Source organism: Schistocerca nitens, chromosome 3 (genome assembly GCF_023898315.1).
Source record: "Schistocerca nitens isolate TAMUIC-IGC-003100 chromosome 3, iqSchNite1.1, whole genome shotgun sequence".
Lineage (NCBI taxonomy): Eukaryota > Metazoa > Arthropoda > Insecta > Orthoptera > Acrididae > Schistocerca > Schistocerca nitens.
In genome coordinates, this window is record NC_064616.1 from 492,628,116 (window position 1) to 492,652,382 (window position 24,267).

General features: G+C 41.8%; 1 protein-coding gene across 1 annotated transcript in view; it reads left to right on the forward strand.

The window, feature by feature from the left end:
• Positions 1–19,940, forward strand: part of LOC126249294 (doublesex- and mab-3-related transcription factor A2-like) — a 144,486-nt gene extending 124,546 nt beyond the window's left edge. Inside the window, exon 6 of the mRNA XM_049950948.1 lies at positions 19,746–19,940. Within this exon, the coding sequence (XP_049806905.1) occupies positions 19,746–19,940 (195 nt within the window). The remainder of the gene's footprint in view (positions 1–19,745) is intronic.
• The last annotated feature ends 4,327 nt before the right edge of the window (positions 19,941–24,267 follow it).

The window sequence follows — 24,267 nt, forward strand, 5'->3', positions numbered from 1 at the left end:
CTTCACTACCTGAATAATTTCTTTTATTATTTATTATTATTATTTTATTATATTGATTTACATCACTGTAATTCATTATGTAATCATTCAGTTCCATTGAGCCTTTTGATTTCTTTTTTGTTTCAGTATTGACAGCTAAATTTTTATATTTTCCTTTTAATTCTCTGTCGAGTTGTTCTTGGTTTTGTCCTAATAATGGTACATGGCATGCTGCTAACACCAACCTTCCTGAAATTCCTGCTGTCTTGTCCTTGACATGTCTGGATTGTGTCCTTTGATATCCATCAAGCTCGTTTCTGCGAAAATTTTGAGTTGAGCTGTTGCCGCTCGGACTTTAAATACACACAATTAGCAACTCTCGTCCACCGTGTTGGACAAATATTAGCAGCAACCTACCTCAGCCCAACAATGCGGCCGCACGGGAACTGTGTCAGTAATGTCCTTTCAGTAAATGAAATACATTACTGTGCAAGCACACCGCTCTCATGCTGAGTATATGGCTCCTCTGTCGTTGTGTCGCAGTGGACAGCACACTAGACTGTGTTCGGGAGGACGGCGTTTCAAATCCTTGTCCAGATATAAATTCCCCATGGTTTCAATAAGTCACTTAATGCAAATGCCAGGAAAGAATACGGCTGATTTCCTCCCCATCCTTCTCCCAATCAATACTTGCGCTCTGTCTCTAATGACCTAATCGTCGAAATTAAATCGTAATCATCCTTCCTTCCTATTCTGTTAACAGTACGCGCCTTTCTGTTTGTATTTACCTGTTAGTGGCCTATGCAAATATAATTTTGTATAGAGAGTATTTCATTTTAACTGAAGACGTTGAATTATCTCGAAAACTACATATTGGATAAAAAAGTTATAATTCCATTTTTTTTTGTCTCGGAGGAGGATGTCCAACGATATCACACTCGACCCGTCACCCCACCACGTGCGTGGGTGGCGGGGGGCAACTTTGAAATCTTCAATGGGAGCCCCATTTTTTATTGCAGACTTCGACCCTACAGCGAAGTCCGCATATGTTTTTTCTGAAGTATTTTATTCGTTTCGCCACAAATGGCGCTGTAATCGGATGAGTAGGAATGGGTGCAGAATCATAATTCACGACATGCTACTCAATGGCCCTTGAATATCCACTGGCACGTGGGACCCCATCTCAATTCTGCGAGGGTAGCACAGGCCAGTATTTCATAACTTCTAATTGGAAACCCCATTCGCAGCGTTGTATTCCTCCTACATATCGAGCAGCGGACTACTCGACGCGCCACTGTGGACATGTAGCGAACTTCGACGTATCGCAAAAGGCAGAGCACGGCGACCGGGGCTCACGTATCGTCCAGACGTAGAACATGTAGCGGCCGAAAACATTACAATACTTGTGCAGTGTTTATTGCCTGCACACCTACCTATCATTTGGAGAAATGGTTCAGATGGCTCTAAGCGCTATGGGACTTAACATCTGAGGTCATCAGTCCCCTAGACTTAGAACTACATAAACCTAAATAACTTAAGGATATCACACACATCCATGCCTGAGGCATGATTCGAACCTGTGACCGTATCAGCAGCGCGGTTCCGGACTGGAGCGCCTAGAACCGCACGGCCACAGCGACCGTCTATCATTTGGAGAACAGACGTCCAAGTGGACGATGAATATTGCAACCGCAGAAGAAAATCCTGAAATGATCCTGATTTACGGAGATTGTAGGAGAAATGTTGTGGCTGCTGTTGCCTTGTATGCCGAGCGTTTTCCAGAGAAAATTCTCTCTCGTTCGTTCTTTTAAAAGGTTTTTTCCATAACCGAATAGTGTTTCGTGAATGGACACTTCAACATCTAAGAGGAAATCAAATTGGAATCATAACTTTTTTTGATCCGATGTGTAGTTTTCGAGATATTTCAATGTCTACAGTTAAAATGAACACCCTGTACATCACGAGTTTAGAGACCTTCATTTTCCAGTACTTTGTGAGTGAAATGTGAACTTCAAATAAATAGCTCTGAGCACTATGGGACTTAACTGCTGAGGTCATCAGTCCCCTAGAACTTAGAACTACTTAAACCTAACTAACCTAAGGACAGCACACACATCCATGCCCGAGGCGGGATTCGAACTTGCGACCGTAGTGGTCGCGCGGTTCCAGACTGTAGCGCCTAGAACCGCTCGGCCACTCCGGCCGGCGAAATGTGAACTTCCAGTAGTGCAAAAGTACCTCTGATGTATAAACAATGAATCACTATTTCAGCGTTGTGCAATATAGCAGCTCCTGTTTTACGTCAAAACAACTTCCGCTAAGGCCGCAAGAGCACTCTATATGTTTTATTGCCCATTAATATGAGGGAAATGTAACGGATGTGAAACGTTTGGCGTGATCGTGTCGTTCAATTGGTTAAAATGACAGCTCCCGATGAGTATGAGATCCACACTCAAATCCGAAAGTGGCACAGATTGGTCAGTACACATTCTCCACATAAATCATTGTTGGTAATTTGTGACGCGAATATAATTTTCCCTTCATTAGTTTTTCGAGGTTTTGGAAATCATTTTTCCCACAGTGTTCATTTCGTCATAGTTTACACTACGTATTATGGTACTTTTGCTAACTGTATTATTTGTTACATACTTGATGGAATTAGTAATGCCAGCGTGAGATCCCTATGTAATCAGCTTTGGTCTACAGCTCCTGTCAGTCAAATGCTGTTTTCCACTGCATACGGTGTTATTAATACTGCATAGACATTCTCATGAACACATAAAAAGAAACATTCCAGTGAGACAGATGAACAACATTATAATGTAAAATAAAACAATTTTTGTTTATCTTCGTGTTGACCCTGTTCTGCCGAAGAGATTGGCTGCACTGTAATTTATCCGAAAAACTTCTCTCAAAAATTCGTCTGTGATTAATGGATCTGACTTCTGTATTGACAAAGAAATTCTCACGTCATCAATTTTGCCAACACAATCACAAACTGCAGTTATTAAGTCGAGAGAGTATTCTCCTCGTATTTGCAGTAGGAAGAGTAAATAGTCCTAGAGAAGCGAAATGAAGACGACAGAAGAATTAATTACTTTCCTTGAGAGATAATTACGGCGTTTAAACAAAACAGCGCAATTAGTCGTAAATCACGGTTTCTTCCACCACCAGAGCTGCCTTAATTGCTCACGTCACTCGACACAAAAGATTTCATTTTTATCTGAGGAACTTACATGATGACATGCACTTTTCTCTGTCGTAATGTGCAGCGTCCGTCCTATGTTTGCTAAATTTCGTATGCATAACTTATTCTCAACGACTACGTATATCTTTAGGTTTTGTTTATTGATTTCACGCAAAGCCCATTTCACCAGATACAATTATGTCGCATAATTATACAAAGAAGTCATTTGTCTGATCTCATCACATCATATCGAAACACCATTAGGCGAGGTAATTAGTCCAAAAAATTACGTTGATCTGGCTGTACCATTACAATGAAGTCACACTTTTTAACATAAGATGTAATTATATGTTACATAATTAAACATAAGAATGCTCCTGAAAGTTTAAAGCTTCCTTTTAGGAAGGCGAATAAAATGACAAATACATTTTTCAACGGACTTATTCATGGAACTAAGAGCTACTTTAAGCGGAGAATAATCCTTAATACTTAAAATATTGTACAGTGGAATTGTTCTTGGGTGACTGTATGTATCACATTCTGTTAATGTACGTATAGTGCAATGTCGTCGTCAGTGAGGCAGGAATCACTGCTTACATAGCTTAGAGAGGGTAGTAAACCATTAATTTCTGGTAGTTGGAAAGCAGCCCCAGAACTACGATATTTTTCGAACCGGGGCAAAAACTTGGCAGTGGGCGTCGCCCCCCCCCCCCCCCCCCCCTCGAGCGTTTGTCAAAAATTTTTTAAAAATCTTTCTGAAGCGTTTGATATATGAAACGAATATGTGGAAATGTAAAACATGTTATTTGGTCTTAAGTGTGCCATAGTGCAGTGCCACGCCTCTTCTCATAGCATTATTCTATCGCAAGTCACTATATTTCACTCTGTGGAATTCAGATGTGTATATTTTTGAATGGAAGCCATTAAACCTATATTCTGGACAGTGGAAATTAAAATATCCTTCGGCCAGACTGACAGTCTACCCCGTTAAAATAATAAAAAAAACTCACAAATATAGGAAACATAAGACCAATGAAGACAAGAGACAAGGAAGAAGGTACACATTTCTTTAATCCTTAGGTCCCACCACTTTTCTCTCTAATCTTGCTACAGCTTTACAGGGCGTGCTTTCCTTTCTGCGGAAGAATCTATTACTTCATCAAAGTTCACCAAACTTTTGTCGCAAAGGGGATCAAAATGTCGTTGTCTAATACTGAAAAACTAATACGAGTAGTACCCAAGACTGGAGTGGTCTTTCGATTTGAGTACGTCTGTTCTAACACTGTCTGCTAGATAAAACGAAACAGGCCTTTCTAATATCGCAGCAATTGTAACACACGTCAAATACGCTAGACTGTTTTGGCACAGATGGCCATTTTTATGTACCTCATTTGCATAAATAACACGTCAGAATATAATTCACGACGTACCAGTATCAAATCCCTATTAGGCCTACTACAAGCAAAATGTTTTATGTTAGGAAATACCTTCACATTTCATTCATACGCACCAGTTTCTCAAGCATGAGATCGAATAGTAGTAGTACGAAATTTTTATATAAATTTGGAACCGTCATATTCTTCCATATAATTTGAGTGATGTCCGCGTTTCTTCTCCTTCCTCGTTCTAACAACCAATCTTTTCAGCACTAAATCTGTAACTGTTCCTGCCATTGTCAAAAGTTATTTTCTGGTTAACGTCACTAAAACTGCCAGAATCACCGTTTCAATTATCCCGCGTTTATTCTCTGGTTAGGCGTTATTACGGGGTTGGTACAATAGAATTTAAGGCGGCTGCTAACAAGGTACTGTGAAACTGGTCCTTTGTAGTGTAGTGATGTGGCAACAATTTTCTTTTAAAATTTCAGTCTCTTTGATTTAGCGAGAAGATATTATGTAATGTTTCCTACCTGTTATTCTGTTAGTCGTTTATTTCCACTCTGGTAGTCTGAATTTATGGATTTCGCTAATGATTATAACAACACGGATCATTCGCACACCCAGTCGACCACATAAACAAACACCGATTGGCATTCACCCGTTCGGGTTTGTTGGGCTGAGCTCCAATGACCCCGTCCCTCTTTGGATGCGGGATATTCTCTTTTATTTCTAGATGCGACGGGAATTCCCCTGGCAGAGACATCACGTACACTGTGCACGCATTCAAAAATCAACTTATGATTCGTTCAGAAATCAACTTGTGTTCAAAAGTGTTCAAAAACCAGCTGGGATCGAAAATGTTCAAAAACCAGCTGGGATGCGTTTCAAAATCATATGACTAATCGATAGACCAACGTGCGCTGGATGCTAGACGCTTTGTGAAACAAGGTTTTTTCTTCAAGAATAGGAATTTGGTGCCCCCTGAAATTGCCGCCCAGAGCAGATACCCGGTTTTCCCCCTCGTTGATCCGGGCCTGTTGAAAAGCCGCTTGTTTCGCCATTATCCATTGTGAAAACTGGCGAGTGTGGCGAGTGTGCTCGTTTCTTTCAGCATCAATGCCACTGTTTGGTAACAAAGTACTGTATCTCGAACTTCGTGTCCTGTTTATTTTTTAAAAAGTATCATGATGAAATTAAATCTGTTATTCTCAAAATGTTGTAAACATAACTCGAATGGGAAAGGTATAATGCTTCAGAGCATTGCAAATACCTGTGGTCCTCATCTACACACAGTAATCTGCTGTAAATACTGAAACACATTTAGCATTAGACTGCGATGACTTTCGTCGAAAGCTAAATCACTTTCCTCCTGAGATCTATACGATTATTGAAACTGCAGTAGTACAAAACCGGTCAACCCTTTTAATTAAAAGACTCCAGATGGTAAACGACAGCTCCAGAAATAAATTCCTGCCTTCCGGAATGATGTGAACATAGGTTTATAATGTGATTTCAGAAAAGAAGTACCCCATGCTGAAAATTCGATCTGATACAAGTATGGATAGGATATCTCATCGATGATAAGGTCGCTGGAGACGGTGCACAAGGATGGACAAGAAAGTAGGCAATGTCCTGTCAAAGGAATCATTCCGACGTTCACCCTAAGGGTTTTAGACAAATTACGGTAGATCTAAATAGATATGGATGACTGGGCGGAAATTTGAACCATCGCCCTCCCTCACACAAGCCTAAAGTCTTACTACTACATCATCTAGCTCTACTGCAACTCATATGTTGTTTGGATGGAGAAAATTAGTACACTCAGAAGTGTATTTAAGAAGTTTCACAGGACTCCTGTTGTCCATATTACAGACAATTACTTGTGAAAATAGCAACACCATGATGGAAAAATGGGAATGTTTTTAAGTTTAGGACAAGCGTCGATATCTGGATGCAAAAAGTTGACGGTTAAATACGGAAAATAATAGAAGAATATTACGAGACAAAACTTATTTTGTTGATGTCACTATGTGCTGTGAAGAAAGCCTCTAGGCGTCGTGCCGTATAGTCAAACACACTTTAGAAGTTTTCCTGAGGAAGCTAGTTTTGCTGATGGATCCCTAATTATTAACTCTTGTACTCCACTGCGCTTGTACCAAAACATCCCTCAGTCTTTCACAAACACATCCTATCCCAACGAAACTTTAACCACCTACCCCCTACCACACCACTTAATTCCCGTCTCATAGATCGACTCATCCATCTAGCTTTATCAGTACATTCCTCTTCTTATCGTTGTCAGGGCACCTCCCCCTCTTTTTTCCGTCCTCCTTTTCCAGATGTTTGGTTTGAGCTCGTCCTACCCAACTCTTCCATCCCACATCCTTTCCAAAACACTATTTTTCCAACAACAGTCTGCACCTATTGCTTATTTTCTGTGATTTCAACGAAGTGAAGTGCTCCGATTTTATAAAGGATATCGTCAATTGACTGTATTTTAATAAAGACAGCCTTATTTTAATAATGTTAAAAATATGTACATGTGTAGTATTTTTAATTTGCTTAGAAACTCTGTTCATATAATTTATTGATGCTCTACACTGAAGAGCAGCATTGTACCGTTGTCAACCTGCCCTCTCTGATATGCGAGAGAATTAAATAACAACAAATGGGGGAAAAAGCTAGCTTCTGGACAAGTCCAGAGTTTATTTGTATTTACGATTGAGTGAAACTCCTGAACGAGTGGTAGACTGGCGAAAACCAAACGAGTGCAATGGATGAAAGGCCATATGTGTATGCACCGGTGAGGTACCTTTTGTGTAGAGGCCGTCAACATGCCTTACTTTATGGGGACGACCAGTTATCTGTTAGAATACGGCTCCAGAATTACGTTATCGGAAGGATACCGGTCGTAGCGAAATAATATAAACTATAATGTTCCATATATCCCTGATAGGAGCAAATTTGTCGGTCTGTCTTCGAACTGCTCGAGTTAGAGCATCGTCAAAACGCCGACACTTCAGTAAGAGCCTCAGCCTATGCTCCAAAAATGAAGCTCCGTACATCGGAAAGTTTTCTTTACTAAAGATATCACGTAAACTGTCTTTGTTCTGTCTATGAATTCCACTGTTCAAAAGAATTCAAACTGCTTACTCAATTTCTTACCGTTCAAAAGCTTTCGAATTTTTTGCGAAAATATCTTTAGATGATTCTCAAACAATGCCTATTCTTTGGTTGTTATGTATCACAATATTATCCAAGATGTTATCATCAAAGTACGTGAGAAAAGCTTTGCCTGGTATATCAAGTTTTATCCGGGGTTTAGTTTCTTTTGGAGCACTATCATCTTAGCAGCAGACCTCCACCTTTGATTTACATAAGGCTCTGTCTTCCATAGCATACCTGATGGGGTCACCATTTCTCTGTAAAGATAATCAATTTGTGCCTCCGACCTGGGTTGCCTTCTTGTTGCTTGAATATTTATAAAAATATGAAAATAGAACGGGAGAGTAACACCCTAACCACTCATACACCGAGACAGACATCGTAATATACTCAATAATATCTGCAAACAGCAATAAATATCAACACTTACCTCATTCGTTTTCATCCGCCCCGCCACTCTCACAAACTATTTGATCTGGAAGTTCCGTGACAAAGTCTTCAGTTTCACTGTTTGAACTTACGGTTACTTCCCCATTAAATTCGCTGTCTGAATTCTCAAGCAAATTTTTTATTTCGTTATCTGTCAGTTTCATCTTGTTATACATTCTGTCAGTGAGCCACGGAAGTATAAGCTTCCACTCGCCACAGTGTTAACCAGTTGACTGAGGGTGCCTGTTGCACTGCTTCACATTCAGTCATATCAATCGCTTTAACTCAAGAATGAATGTAAGCCAAAGAAGTTCTTCTTATTATTATCATATATGCATTAATAAAATACTCAGCATAATGGGAACTGTAGCCTAAAAACTTCGTTGACCTCCCCCTCCCCCCCCCCCCCCCCTCCGCAATTGGTACGCAACTGTTAAGAGGTGAGAAATATCTAAATGCAGGTTGTTTACGTGAGTAAGGGCTTGTGGTGGATTTATTAATAACAGTGCGTTTGTTGTTTTTTCTGTACTTCCTGATATACAGTGTCTGGCTTTCATTAGTTATTGTCATTTTTTTAAAAAATATTTTGTTATCTTTATGATATTCTATGATAAAGCGGATGTTATTGTGTAAATTATTGAATGTATCTAATCAAGTTTCTATTTCTTTTTCAGTGTCAAAAAAAAATGGCTCTGAGCACTATGGGACTTAACATCTATGGTCATCAGTCCCCTAGAACTTAGAACTACTTAAACCTAACTAACCTAAGGACATCACACAACACCTAGTCATCACGAGGCAGAGAAAATCCCTGACCCCGCTGGGAATCGAACCCGGGAACCCGGGAGAGGGAAGCGAGAACGCTACCGCACGACCACGAGCTGCGGACTTTTCAGTGTCATTATGTACCATGAATGTGCAAACTACGTATCTGTAGTAGTGCACATTTTCTGGTTATGTTGTTCTTGTTGTTCAGAAGTTTATTTTCAAGATAATAATGAAAACGTATTCAATAACCCCAGTGAGTGGACTACTCATTGCTAGGCCTACATTCTGTTTGTACATTTCACCTCTGAATGTGAAGTAGTTTTGCGAGAGAACAAGATCTAGAAATTCTGTGAGTTCAGAATTTCAACTGTAGACATAGTTTGATATTTTGATAAATTATATTTAATTACATTTATGGATTCTTTGATTATTATTCTGCTTTATAAGTTTACTGTGTCTACGCAAATAAACTTTGCCTTGTGTGGGATCTGAAGTTCTTTGATGCCTTGAAATTGCTTGGTAAATGTTTTTCACTGAAAAAGAAGTTTGAAATTTGCATCGGTTTTGTAAAATTGAATGTAGCTTCTTCATAACTTCGTAGCCTGGATGGTTCGTAGCATTAACAATCGGCCGTTGCAACCATTAATCAGCAAAAAGTTTCTAGATAACCGTTAGACATGTATACCATCTATAAATAAAGAAATGTCCCTGTTATTACTCATCGTTAAAGCGAACATGGTACAACGCTAATTTTCACTGCTATATCGAATTTGAACATAACATTTCATTTTAATAAATATTTTATTTGTAACGAAAAACAAACAGAAGTTTTCTGTTGACATTTTTCATCGCATTAAATACGTGAAAGAGCACTATTTGTTTGGGTTGATATAAAGAACTAAATGTCAGATGTCAAATGTATTTGACTTTTCAGTTATTAACTTGTAGCAAACAGCAACTATATAAGCTCATAGCAGCTGCTAAAAGTAACGAATGCCAAACTCAGTGCATGCAACACCAAATAATCCATTGACAGTCCTTAAAATTGGGTACAAAATCATTTGGCCCCTTTTTTGTGCTCTTTTTGTATGACAGAGTCGTCATTACTGCTCCACTAGTACTCTGCTAGCCGGCCGCGGTGGTCTCGCGGTTCTAGGCGCGCAGTCCGGAACCGTGCGACTGCTACGGTCGCAGGTTCGAATCCTGCCTCGGGCATGGATGTTTGTGCTGTCCTTAGGTTAGTTAGGTTTAAGTAGTTCTATGTTCTAGGGGCCTAATGACCACAGCAGTTGAGTCCCATAGTGCTCAGAGCCAGTACTCTGCTCTCCACACTGCATTCTTCGAAATGTATCACGGAAATGTTGACAGGTACTTGCGGTATCAGCCACTAGCGCTAGTTACGCCGCCGCGTTTCCTACAGCCATCACTGCGGAACAAAGGAACGGCGACTAACGATTACGCCGTTGCCTATGAGATGCAAGCATTCCCTCTCCGGAGCTCCAGCGGTGGGTGTACTTAAGTTCGAACATTCATGCACTGACCCCATTTTTGTGTGTTTGCTAGTTAAATAACATTTACAGACTCTCATAGTGGCCAACGCTCTACGTCTTCTGAATAGACATTCTATTGAAGATTGACAGATTTATAAATCTTTTGTATCTGTATATGTTTCTACATTCAAATCTACTGTTAGCAACTGACGCTGCAACTTAGCAACAAAGTTATGTACTATTTTTACTGTGTGATGTCAGAAGTAGAATAAATTAATTTCTGAAAAATCTGTTCATAAACACTTTTGTTCCTTTCTCCTTTAACCACTAAAGAACCATACAACGTTCAAAGGAAGACATAACAGGGTTTATTGTGATGCTTAAAGTATTCTCGTTAAGTTTTCTCGAGATAATGAGTATTCCACGAAGTTTCGGGATTGTATTCGGACGACTTCGTCATCTTATCACGACATTCCAGCTGATAACCATTCAGCTGTCTTCAGGTGAGTGTTTTACGCTGGAGATTGCTGGTGCACGTCGCTATGTTTATACAAAAAACTGGCGTGGAGGAGCACGTAAATATGTTGCTCATGCACGCGCGTCTTCTGTCGAGTTTAGCGCCTTCTTCGAATATTGTTCCTCTATTGGGATGCAGACCAACGAGATAAAAATTCACGTGTCACATAACAATATTGATTGTTGTTAGACGTTTCAATAGGCGTAAAATGTGTTCTTTCTGAAAATACGACGGCTGCCCAGAAAGTAATGCACTGCAATTTTTTTTTCTCAGTCGAAAACAATGCTACGAATGCGAAACGTTACGTATGTATTATTTGAAGCCTCCCAAGTCAGCGCGCCAAGTTTCTGTCACTTCCGACAGATAGCGTAGCTGCAGGACAGTTTCAAAATGGCGTCTGTAGGTGATGTATGTTACAAGCAATGTGCCGTCATTGAATTTCTCACTGCAGAGAAAGACACTGTGGGGAATATTCACAAACGCTTGCGCAAAGTCTATGGAGCATCTGCTGTCCAGAGAAGTACAGTGAGTCGCTGGAGACGAAGGGTGAGGTCATCAGAAGGCGGTTCGACGGCGCTTTACGATTTGCGCCATTCCGGGAGACCATCCTCGGTTGCCACACCTGACACACCTGACCTAGACCCCTCGGACTTCCACTTGTTTGGGCCATTAAAGGATGCCATTTGTGGAAGACATTTTGAGGACGATAAGGAGACGATTCACACAGTGAAGCACTGGTTCCGCCACCAGGACAAAGATTGGTACCGACAAGGCATACACGCCCTTGTTTCGCGCTGGAGGAAGGCCGTAGAACGAGATGTAAATTACGTGGAAAAATAGGGTGTGTAGATAAAATACCATTCTTTTGTGTGTGTAATTCTCATTATGTTCAATAAAGAATTGTTGAAGAAAAAAGGCGGTGCATTACTTTCTGGGCAATCCTCGCATTAAAGAAATCACTGTGTTCCACGCGTTATCCAGTTGAAAGACGCTTTCACGGTTAATAAGATCTTCCGCCAACTGTATTTTCACAATTTCTTAATATACCAGAAGGATCTGGTCAGTGTCAAGATTTCTGAGGCAGAATTATCCATAGAAGACTTGTGGAGATACAGCGATCACCTATGGCTGACGTAATGGGCTGCGAAAGACGACTGTCGTTTGGTTAGTGTTATTAGCGCTGGGATGAACGGAGATATTGTAGCAAGTAAGTTTTTTTTAATGTAACTGTATACTTTTTATAACTGCATTCGATATCTTTTAAGATGACAGTTACAGTGATATAGCGTTTGTTAATGTTGACGTGGAAACATATCGTGAAAAATTCGAGAAATGTCCTAGAATTTTAGAGCACAGTGGCCGGAATCGGCATTAACGGTGGAAACACCGTCATGCAGAGCTCTCTTGCTACGTTATATCAAAATGACAACACATTTGCCTGTTATTTTTCTGCACTGCAGGTCGCTCATTTCTACTTTAACATTTGTTGCCGGCCGCTGTGACCAAGCGGTTCTAGGCGCTTCAGTCTTGAACCACGTGACGGCTACGGTCGCAGGTTCGAATCCTGCCTCGGGCATGAATGTGTGTGATGTACTTAGGTTAGTTAGGTTTAATTAGTTCCAAGTTCTAGGGGACTGATGACCTCAGACGTTAAGTCCCATAGTGCTCAGAGCCATTTGAACCATTTCAACATTTGTTGCGTGCAGACATGTACACTAGTGAGAAGAAGTTGGATATACTACTATGATATGGTGAATGTAAAAGAAATGCCGTGAAAATAGCAGAGCGGTGTAGGACCGTCTATCCGGATCGCCAATGTCCGACGCGCCAGCCAATTACACGAATTATTAAGACGCTAGTGCGGACAGACTGCGTGAACGTCAGAAAGGGGACAAGAAAGAAGACCACAACTGGCAGAGAATACGAAGAAGCTATTCTAGCTACGGCGCTAATGAATCTCCACAGTGATACGAGACATATTGCCAAGGAATGGGGACTCAGCAAGACAGGTGACGTTCGCAATCTGCATCGACAGAATTTCCATCCCTATCATCTGTCACTACCGAACATCTTACAGAATTTTGTTGGTTTACCCATCAGTAACTGAGAGACGACACTACGTTTTTCCAACGTGAACTCTTTACCGATGAAGCAACGTTTACTAACCACGCTCATGCAAATTTGCGTAACATGAACTACTGGACAATCTAAAATCCAACATCAACAGCCATGAAGCGTAAAATTTATGGTGCAGCATCATAGGAAATTACATTGTGGGACCTTACTTCGTCTCAAGTGTTCTAAATCGACACTCGTGCGCATACTTTCTGACGAACATTCTGCTGGTGCTTCTAGAAGATGTACTCTGAATATTCGACAGTGGATGTGGCTGCAACACGACCGTTGTCCAGCTCACTCGTCCCGTGCTGGAAGTTGGATAGGACGAAATTCTGTTGTCAAATGGCCCCCGATTTTACTCCTCTTGGTTTATTTATTTGTGGAGCACTAAAAGATGCAGTCCATGACATAGCCAGAATTACGCCAGACGAAATGTGTCGTCGAATCGCCAGTGCGTGCTCTAGCATATCCTCCACTATGATTACATATAATCAACGTTCTCTCGATCGACGATTGCAAATGTGCCTTTCGGTCCATGGTCAACAGTTTGAAAAAAAAAATGGCTCCAATGGCTCTGAGCACTATGGTACTTAAACTTCTGAGGTCATCAGTCCCCTAGAACGTAGAACTTCTTAAACCTAACTAACCTAAGGACATCACACACATCCATTCCCGAGGCAGGATTCGAACCTGCGACCGTAGCGGTCGCGCGGTTCCAGACTGTAGCGCCTAGAACCGCTCGGCCACCTTGGCCGGCCAACAGTTTGAAATAAAAGTTTTTTTTTTCTTGGAAGACAAAATTTATGTTATGTGGTTTGGGTGGTTACCAAATCATTGTCAGCAGACTGTTTATTTTATTTACTTGTGTACGAAATGGCATTGCAAATGTCAAGTATGTCGACAGTATATATTGCACCTAGCTGGTAACATTGCCATCGCGCGTTTACGTTTAGCATGAGACGACTTTTTTTTTTAAGATAACGTCCAAGGAATATATCCCATATAATATAATTTCGAGCAGTGTAGGTAGAGAAAGTTGTGCGACAGCATGTATTTTACATCTAAAAAGCACACAGCCACGCACAGGAAAAGAGAGGTTAAATCTTACTTCTACAATTAGATATTTAACAGCAGTTGCTTTTTCAGTGTGTGAGACCTCTTTATATCTGAAGAATGAACAGTTAATTTCTCTGTTTCAGCTCGCTTAAATATGGGAGAATACACAAATGTGAAATAGTTTTCCTAAGCTCTTTGTGATACGCTAGATTCTAGCTTATGTAGTATTTTCATATACAACATTCGTAGATGAACCTGCATCTAGGTCATATGTTGGTTCAAGCGGAAATAAAGCTTTATCCTCGTATCGCAGGCCTACCTTGCGGTATACATTTACAAAACCTGGTCCGAGACGCCTGGTTGGCAGTGTTTGCACGGCAGATGCCGTTTCCGGATACCGTGCTCTCACATTCTAGGACATTTCTTGAAGTTTTTACGACAGATTTCAACGTCAACATTAACAAACCCTGTATCACTGAAATTGTCTCCTCAGCAGCTATCGAATGCAGTTATAAAAGTATAGGTTCCATTTAAAAAGTAGCCTACTTATTTTAGTATCTCAGTTGAGACCAGCGCTAAAAACATTAACCAAACATCTACATCTACATGTACATATATACTCTGCTAGCCACCAAGCGGTGTGTGGCGGAAGGCACTATTCGCGCAAAAGTCGTATTCCCCACCCCTCTCCCTCTGTTCCACTCGCGGATCTCGGGAGGGAAAAACGACTGTCTGAACGCCTCAGTACGAGCTCTAATTCCCCTTATCTTTGAATGGTGATCATTGCGCGATTTGAAAGTTGGTAGTAATAATATATGCTCTACATCCTCGGCGAAGATCGTATTTTGGAATTCCGTTTATCACGTCGTCTATCTGCAATTGTGTCCCACTTCAAACTTTCTATGAGATCTGTAGCGCTATCGCGATGGCTAAAAGTACCAGTTACGAATTTTGTCGCTCTTCTTTGGACTTTCTCAATGTCTTAAATCAGACTCAACTGGTAAGGGTCCCATACAGACGAACAATAAAACTATACGTGCCTCTCGACGCTCTATCATTTATTAGGGTTTTCTCCCGTCCCATTAACGTATGGAGCGCATGATAAATGATTGCTTACATGCCTCTGTGCGTGCTATAAATAATTTTGTCCTCATGATCAATATGGGAACGGTATTTAGGGGGTTACAGTATATTTTTAGAGTCATCATTTAAAAACTATGTCGTAGACTTTCTCGGTATAGTTTTCATCTATATTCAAGAGCCTTCTAGTTCTGTGTGACACTCTCCCAAGAAACATGTGACCATTCATGCTGTCCTCCTCTGTACTCGCTCAGTATTTCCTGTTAGTCTTATCTGGTATGGGTCCCACACACCTGAGCAGTATTCTAGCCTGGTTCGCACGATGATTTGTAAGCAAACTCCTTTGTAGGATGATTACATTTCCCTAGTATTCTACCAATAAACCGCTGCTACCATTTTTACCCACGGCTGAGCCTATGTGATCGTTCGCCTTCGCGTCCCTACAAGTGTTACAACCAGATATTTATATGAGTTTATTGATTCCAGCTGTGACTTACTGCCGGCCAGAGTGGCCGAGCGGTTCTAGGCGCTTCAGTCTGGGACCGCACGGCCGCTACGGTCGCAGGTTCGAATCCTGCCTCGGGTATGGTTGTGTGTGATGTCCTTAGGTTAGTTAGGTTTAAGTAGTTCTAAATTCTAGGGGACTGATGACCTTAGATGTTAAGTCCCATAGTGCTCACACCCATTTGAACCATTTTTTGTGACTTGCTGATATTATATTCGTAGGATACTATGTTTTTGGTTTGTGAAGTGCACAGTTTTATATTTCTGAACAGTTAAAGCATGTTCTCTGATTTGCACCACTCTGAAATTCTTATCAAGATCTGACTAAATACTTATGCAGCTTCTTTCTGACAGTACTTCATTGTAGATAAAAGTTTGAGGTTACTATTAATAATGTCCGGAAGGTCATTAATATACATGAATAGCAAGGTTCCTAACACACTTCTCTAGGGTACACCCAAAGTTACTTCTATATCTGTCGCCTGATTCCACATACGATCTTACTTTCAATAACAGGTGTAGGTGTGGTACTGAGTTAAATGCTTATCGTAAATCAAGAAATACTGCATCCACCTGACTGCCTTGATCCATGGCTTTCAGGTTGCCATGTGAGAAAAGTGCGATTTACGTTTCGCATGATCTACGTTTTCGAAATACATGCTGGTTGAAACGAAGGATTTCGTTACGTTCGAGATACCTCATTATGTTTCTCCTCTGAATATGTTCTAAGAGTCTACAACAATGGACTTCAAGGATATTTGACGACAGTTTTGTCGATCACGTCTGCTATCCTTCTTGTACACAGGTGCGACCTGTGCTTTCTTCCAACTACTGGGCATGGTTTCTTGTCCATGGGATCTACGGTAGAGTATAGTAAATAGAGGAGCCAGCTTCGTCGCAAATTGGATATAGAATCCGATAGGGGGACCACCGAGCCGTGGGGTTTTGTTCAATTTTAACTATTTCAGCTATTTCTCAACGTCATTGACGCTAACACCTATTTCACTCATCTATCCAGTGGTAAGAGGATTAAACTGCGGCAATATTGCTGGATTTTCCTTTGGAAAGGAACTTTTGAAAACGGAGTGCACCGGCCGGAGCGGCCGAGCGGTTCTAGGCGCTACAGTCTGGAACCGCATGACCACTACGGTCGCAAGCTCAAATCCTTCCTCGGGCATGGATGTGTGTGATGTCCTTAGGTTAGTTAGGTTTAAGTAGTTCTAAGTTCTAGGGGACTGATGACCATAGATGTTAAGTCCCATAGTGCTCAGAGCCATTTGAACCATTTTCTGAAAGAGCTTTAGACAATTATACGGTAATCAAATGGTTCAAATGGCTCTGAGCACTATGGGACTCAACTGCTGTGGTCATAAGTCCCCTAGAACTTAGAACTACTTAAACCTAACTAACCTAAGGACAGCACACAACACCCAGCCATCACGAGGCAGAGAAAATCCCTGACCCCGCCGGGAATCGAACCCGGGAACCCGGGCGTGGGAAGCGAGAACGCTACCGCACGACCACGAGATGCGGGCTATACGGTAATCACTAAAGGTTTCACGCACTGCTCTTTTGACAGCCAAACGCGTTTCATTCAGCATCTCTCTATTTATAGCCCTGTGCTTTGCTTTATGCAACAGTCTCTGTTTCTTTAGAAGTTTCTTTACAGTGAATGTACATCATGGAGGATCTCTCCCATCATAAACTTTCTCCTGGGTACATATCTATCCAGTGCAGAGTTATCAATTCTTTAAACGCCGGCCGTAGCTCCTCTACGTTCTCATGTCCTGACCTAAGAGATTCAAGTTCCTTATAGAGATATGACACTGTAAATAGGCTGTTTATGTCTTCTTATTGGCAACGTTACGTAGCGGTCTGTGTGAGAATCACTGGCTGTGCTGTGTGCAGTCTGTGGCTGGTTTGCATTGTTGTCTGCCATTGTAGTGTTGGGCAGCGGCAGCTGGATGTGAACAGCGCGTAGCGTTGCGCAGTTGGAGGTGAGCCGCCAGCAGTGGTGGATGTGGGGAGAGAGATGGCGGAGTTTTGTAATTTGTCATGAACTGCTATATATATTATGACTATTGAGGTAAATACATTGGTTGTTCTCTATCAAAATCTTTCATTTGCTAACTATGCCTATCAGTAGTTAGTGCCTTCAGTAGTTTGAATCTTTTATTTAGCTGGCAGTAGTGGCGCTCGCTTTATTGCAGTAGCTCGAGTAACCAAGATTTTTCTGAGGTAAGTTTTGTGAAAGGTATAGTTTAATGTTAGTCAGGGCCATTCTTTTGTAGCGATTTTTGAAAGTCAGATTGCGTTGCGCTAAAAAAAAATATTGTGTGTCAGGTTAAGGACAACGTGTATAAATGTTCAAAGGGGACGTTTCAACACTACTGCTTCTTTGTCTAGTTTGCTAAACATATAAATCTTTCTGCTTACTTTATTTGGCCTTTGTACTTTGGTATTCATTGTTGCTGTAACTACCTCATGGTCACTGATACCAGTTCCGATGTGGACATTCTCAAAGAGATCAGGTCTCTCTGTTGCCATTACATCTATTTCCATGATGACTGGGGTTCCAAACTATCTGTTCTTGGTAATTTACAGAGAAGACATTTAATAATGTTTCAACGTATGTTTTGTCACGCCCACCACTAACAAAACTGTAAGTATCCTAACTGATTATTCAATGATTAAAGTCTCCTCCAGTGGTTTCAGTATGATTAGGGAACTTTTACGTACAAGCGAAATGAGGTTTTCTCTAACGTTTTCTGTTACATCAGGAGATGAGTTAGGTGGTCGATAAAATGATCCTATTATAATTCTACGTCCACCCTTGATGCTGGGTCTTGTCCATACAATCTCACAGGCAGTTTAATTCGTATGAATGTCTTGAAGTTTTCATGCAGTCGTCTCCGGGATCCCAGAGGTACTTACGTAACCATGTACATTCCTTATTTTTCCAGAGTACATGCAAAGTCTGCTGTATAGTTAAATAATTACAAAATCTTCCTGGGTGAAATAGTCCCCCCTGAAGTTCTCTCTCGAGTCTACGTGATTACTCTTCTATTCACAATAAAGTGCCTGGCAGAGCGTTCAATGAACCACCTTCAAGTTCTCTCCTTACCGTTCCACTCTCTAACGGCACGTGGGAAAAACGAGCACTTAAATTTTTCTGTGCAATCCCTGATTTCTCTTATTTTATCGTGATGATCATTTCTCCCTATGTAGGTGGGTGCCAACAGAATGTTTTCGCAAACGGAGGAGAAAACTGGTGATTTAAATTTCATGAGAAGATCCCGTCGCAACGAAAAACGCCTTTGTTTTAATGATTGCCACTCCAATTCACGTATCATGTCTGTGACACTATCTCTCCTATTTCGCGATAGTACAAAACGAGCTTCCCATCTTTGTACTTTTTTCGATGACATCCGAGTGATGGAGTAAGGTAGTGATTGAAGTAACACTTTTTGTTTATTGAAAGTCAGTGCAGTTCGAGGACGGAAGTCCACACATAGCACGAATTAAAAACGTCCTTCTGCGGGGATTGAAGAATACAGCGGATTGACCTTCTGGGACGATACGGAGTCAATGGCCACAAGTATGAGGTTCCGATCGTCAGGAGAGGCGAGGAGCTGTGAAAGCGGGGTCTTCCGGAGCGGTGGTCGCTCAACATCTACTGGAGCATCGACAAGGCCCAGGACGGCACCGTCAGTTGGGTTGCAGCGCTGGCAGGAATTGTGGTCATACCGTAGTCTCGCGGCGTGCTAGGCGGTCCGTCTGGGGGCTGGGCTTGAACTGGCCGTCGAGGCTGCTAGGAATCTTCTTCAGGAATGACTTTTTAACCCCTGGTTTATTTTGGAGTACTAGCACACGGTGCCTCACCTCCACACTCTGCAAAAGAATTTGTATACCTTTTCTGTTTCGTCTGTCTTCTTGTTTTCCCTTCAGGTTTTCGTGTCATCTGCGGCTGGCTGCGGTGCTCGCTTCGCAATATAGGCCGTAGTTGGCCTGACATCGGGTTTCCGGACATGGGTTGTATGAGGAGTGGGATTAAGGCGCCGTATGTTGTGCAGACGGCTTTGATGCTTGGGGAGCTTCAGAAACTCTCCGCAGCATCTCGGCAATGTGTGAAACTTGTTCAACGCCGAGGAAAGAGAGGCGACGAGTGTGACCAGGTCAACATTGGCCACTGTGGTAGATATGGCGTGACAGGGCGCGGCGCCAGCGTGGACGGCTTCGGTAGCGGTTGCCCTACTATTTTTAACTAAATTTATCAAGAAATCATCTATTTACTAATTACTATGTAAAATATCAACCCTTTCTTAACTGTACTTTACTTCAGGGAAGATACTCTCAGGTTTACAGCCTCCAGCACTTGAATAGTGTTTATGGGATCCGGAAGACCTTCACTAGGCTAATACTGACTTCAAGAGTTCTTTAAAAATTTCCACTGAAACGTGTAGCACTTTGTGCAGCCATCAGCTCCGTACTCCTGTTCTAACATTACCTCCGTGATAGCAGTAAGGACGTACACTCCAATAACGGCGTGTATCCAGTCTTCTTATGTCCTTTGGTCGATGTATTGCAACATGTCGTGGAAGACACAGTCAGGGGGCACAGAAATTGTAGGTTATGGCGTTCCCCAAGAGCGACAGGAAATATTAAGAACAACCAGTACTGCAGGGGCGACTCAGTTGCGCTTCTGCGTGCCGACGGCAGACACAGCCTGACGAGAACGGGCAAGGAAGGTGTGGCGAAAAACTGTTCACCAGCCTTTCGGTACCTGTTATTCTTATCCTCTGTATTGGAGATTGGTGTACTTATACAGTCGGAGACAGAAACACCTTTAAGTTTTCCGTACATTGGCCACATGTTCCAGTTACCATATGCCCACCTTCAGAGTTACTGAAATCTGCGTTAGGTGTAGGAACTGGAAGGTTAGTTTAGTTGGTGTCAAAAATTTATGAAACTGGTTATCTGCGTTAGGTGTAAGAACTGGGAGGTCAGTTTAGTTGGTGTCAAAAATATATGAAACTGGTTATTTACCATCAGTTTTGCAGAAAAATATCTCGTCATCAGCTAACCAAAGATGACATGTGGAAAAAAAAGTGAAAACTATTTAACGCCATCTTTACAGTTAATCGAGCGTGACTGTTTCAAACATATGAAAAGGTTTTGCAAATACTGCTACCAGTCACAATATTCTTGTTGATTACGTACATTATTTAATTAGCAGCATGTTTCGAGGCGAGACCCCATCATTAGGCTACAGTGGTAGTACAAAAAATTTTTAATGCAAGTGCATATTTACAGGGTGAGTCACGTAACACATAACACCCCTTTTATTTTGCGAACGGTTGCACACATCGAAACACGGTTTACAGCAAATGATAGTAAGTGGCACGTACCCTCTGCCGTGCACGTCACTATGGTTTGTAGAGTACAGATATAGATATAGAAGTAGACATACAGAAAATAAACACATGTTAGCGGCTAGAGCATCCGTCCAAGTTCTTTGCTTAGATTCAGTTGCTCATTATGGGCACTTTTTGCGACGCAGCGAACGTCAAATAAGTATTTGAAATTAATACAAGTTTCTGACACGAAGTGTCCAGGAAAGCGCGATTAGAGCCTGCTTTGGAAATCTGTTCACTGTTATGCCTATCTGCAGGCGCAAACTAATTAGATGTGATAATACGGAGCGGATAACTTATCTACACGTTCTGACACGCCTTCCCGATAATTAAACCTCGTTACGGCGCGTATTACGAATCGAATCTTGGAGAGGTGTTCTATTCATGACGTATGTTTTGTTTTCGAGCAGCAGTTGTCTGGAACCCTGGAGGAACTTACGAGTAACCCTGTACTCTCTCGTTGCTTTCAGTCGTTGGCAGTTCGTGCTGTGCCATTTAGGTTTGTTACAAAGACAGAACAGTCAATCATTCAGACTGTTGTCCCTGCAACAGCTGAAAATGCTACTGCCCCTCTTCGGAAACCTGATGTTATTCTGACCTCACTACAGAAAACCGTACGCTCTAGTTGCACCCAATGTATGGCAATCTGCATCACTGAGTCCCGCAAGCCACACCACCTCGACGTCGTTCATGAGGGGTTCTGTGTTACCTTGTTGAAAGATAATGTCACGGATGCCATGAACGTAAGACTAAGCCATTGGCCTTAACACGTCAGAAATTTAACGGCTGGTGTCCAAACTACCAGCTATGCAGAGAAAAGGTGATGTGTTGTGTACCCAATGGCACCCCATAGCGTCACTCTGGCAGTTCGTCGTTCAGAATCAGAGTGGATACTTGTCTTGCTGCAGACGAACCCATTTCTTGACAGAAAGTACATGACGTGACTGTATGGTCCTGCACTCCTGAACGAGCAATATGTCCGTCCTTCCGGGCGCTCATCGCTTGGGCCGTAGAGATTGTGCGTGGCATTGAGTACGGCCCTCCTGAACTCAACGAGTCCTATTCGCATGACAGTAAAGTGATCATTACCAGCACGAATACCGCGGACAGATAGTGTCACTGTAGAATTCCGACAGATATTAGAAATACGCTGCGTAATCCTTGCATATATAAAGAATGTAGATGGCATTACCCATACCTCCTTCATGTGGTTGCGGTTAAATGATAATCTGTTGTATACCCAACCATGTGGTACACTTCAGACCAACTTGAAGTTAGCTGCAGTTGTAAATACCAGAAATGTACAAGGGCAGTCTTTCGTCCTAAAGGTGATAGCACCGTGACGCTCTGTGTAGTTCACAAAACATTGAGAGCATTAAAAAGTAATTACGACCTACGGCCTTTCTACCGCTGCGAACAGCTCACGCCGGCCGCGGTGGCCGTGTGGTTCTAGGCGCTTCAGTCCGGAACCACGCTGCTGCTACGGTCGCAGGTTCGAATCCTGCCTCGGGCATGGATGTGTGTGATGTCCTTAGGTTAGTTAGGTTTAAGTAGTTCTAAGTTCTAGGGGGCTGATGACCTCAGATGTTAAGTCCCATAGTGCTCAGAGCCATTTGAACAGCTCACGGAGATTGGCTGGAGATGAGTTGAATGCAATCACATCTCTTCCAGTAGTGTCCCAAATGTACCCAGGAGGCCGAGCAAGCGCCTTCCTGTCCGTGGACTTTTCATTAAACACAGGTAATGAAACTAGACTTCGATGGGGGGGGGGGGCTTTTTTTCCTCAAGATTCAGATCACTTGAGGGGTGCTACAGTTAAGAAAACGGAAGCACATCATCGGGCAGTAGGTTACAATATCGCTAGCTGGTGAGAGACGATGGCTTCATTTCAGTCCATTTAATCATGACACATACGAGAATATCTCTGCAACGTACCTGAACAATGGCTTGTTGACAGGCGAGATGCCTCTCCTAATGTGGTTTCCGACGTACTCGCTACCTACCATGACATTCAGCAAAGTGTACAGAGACTCCTCAATCTAGGAGACATTTTTCATGCTTTGAGTGTCTAATGGCGGTGTACTCTGTGAGCCAAGGCAAGAATGTGCGACGGTGGCTTACTTACGACATAGCGAGGCGGAATTTCGGGATTGCGTGACTGCTCTTCAGCTATTACTGTTCAGCACTGAAATGGCGAGTAATCTGCTGCATTTTGGGCCCTCTGTCCGCTGTTGCAAACTGCGTTACTGCACAAGCAAGTTGGCTTTGACAGCAGTGGTTTTTCCCTGCTCAAGGTGCACACTTGACATGGTGGCACTTGGAAACCCCGCTACGTGCACTATCTCAGATGTAGCAAATAGATACAGTTCGAAAGCATCGTTCAATAGGCGTTAGGCAGGAATGTTCCGAGCAAGGTTTTAAGGGATGCCAAAGACCCTCCGGGTTTTAACAACCGTTTTGGAAAGTTACTATGTTAACAAAGAGAGCTTCATCACAGATATAAGAGAATTCAAAACTTAGCTGACAAACAAAAGCTGAACGAAGCGAAAGTGAGCGAGTGGAGAGGAATAAGAGAAGCGTACAATGACTTTGAAAGCGAAATTTTGCCAAGTAATCTGACCAATAACCATAAGAAGTTTTGATCTTACATATAATCAGTAAGGGGATCCAAATCATCTATCTATTCAGTAATGGTATGTCGAAATGGCAGATATCGAGATAAGTGATAATGGAATAAAAAGCAACTACAATTGCTTAGTATTGGATAGGCATCTGGACCAGATGAGATACCGTAAAATAAGGTGAATAGAAACAGTTTTCAACTTTAAAAGAAAAAAAATATACTTTTAAAAATAAAAATGAAAATCGGTATTACATGGATTATGGGCGTTGTGCCTAACTTTAACTTACAATTAGTTTTCGGAGCTAGCTCGCGATTCTATAACATGAAAAATAAAAACTTGGTGTTTCTATTCACCTCACAGAGGTTGGGGGGGGGGGCGAATACAATCAGCAGTGTTAACATTTTTATTGTTTCTGTTTGGATCCATAGAGACACGTCAAAAATGGTTTTGGTCCTAGGAGAATAAGAAACAAGATTGATCTGGTTCAAAAAGAGTTTTATTCAATATGAAACTAAGAACATTGCACGAATTGTGATTTTTACTCTGTTTCTCAAATA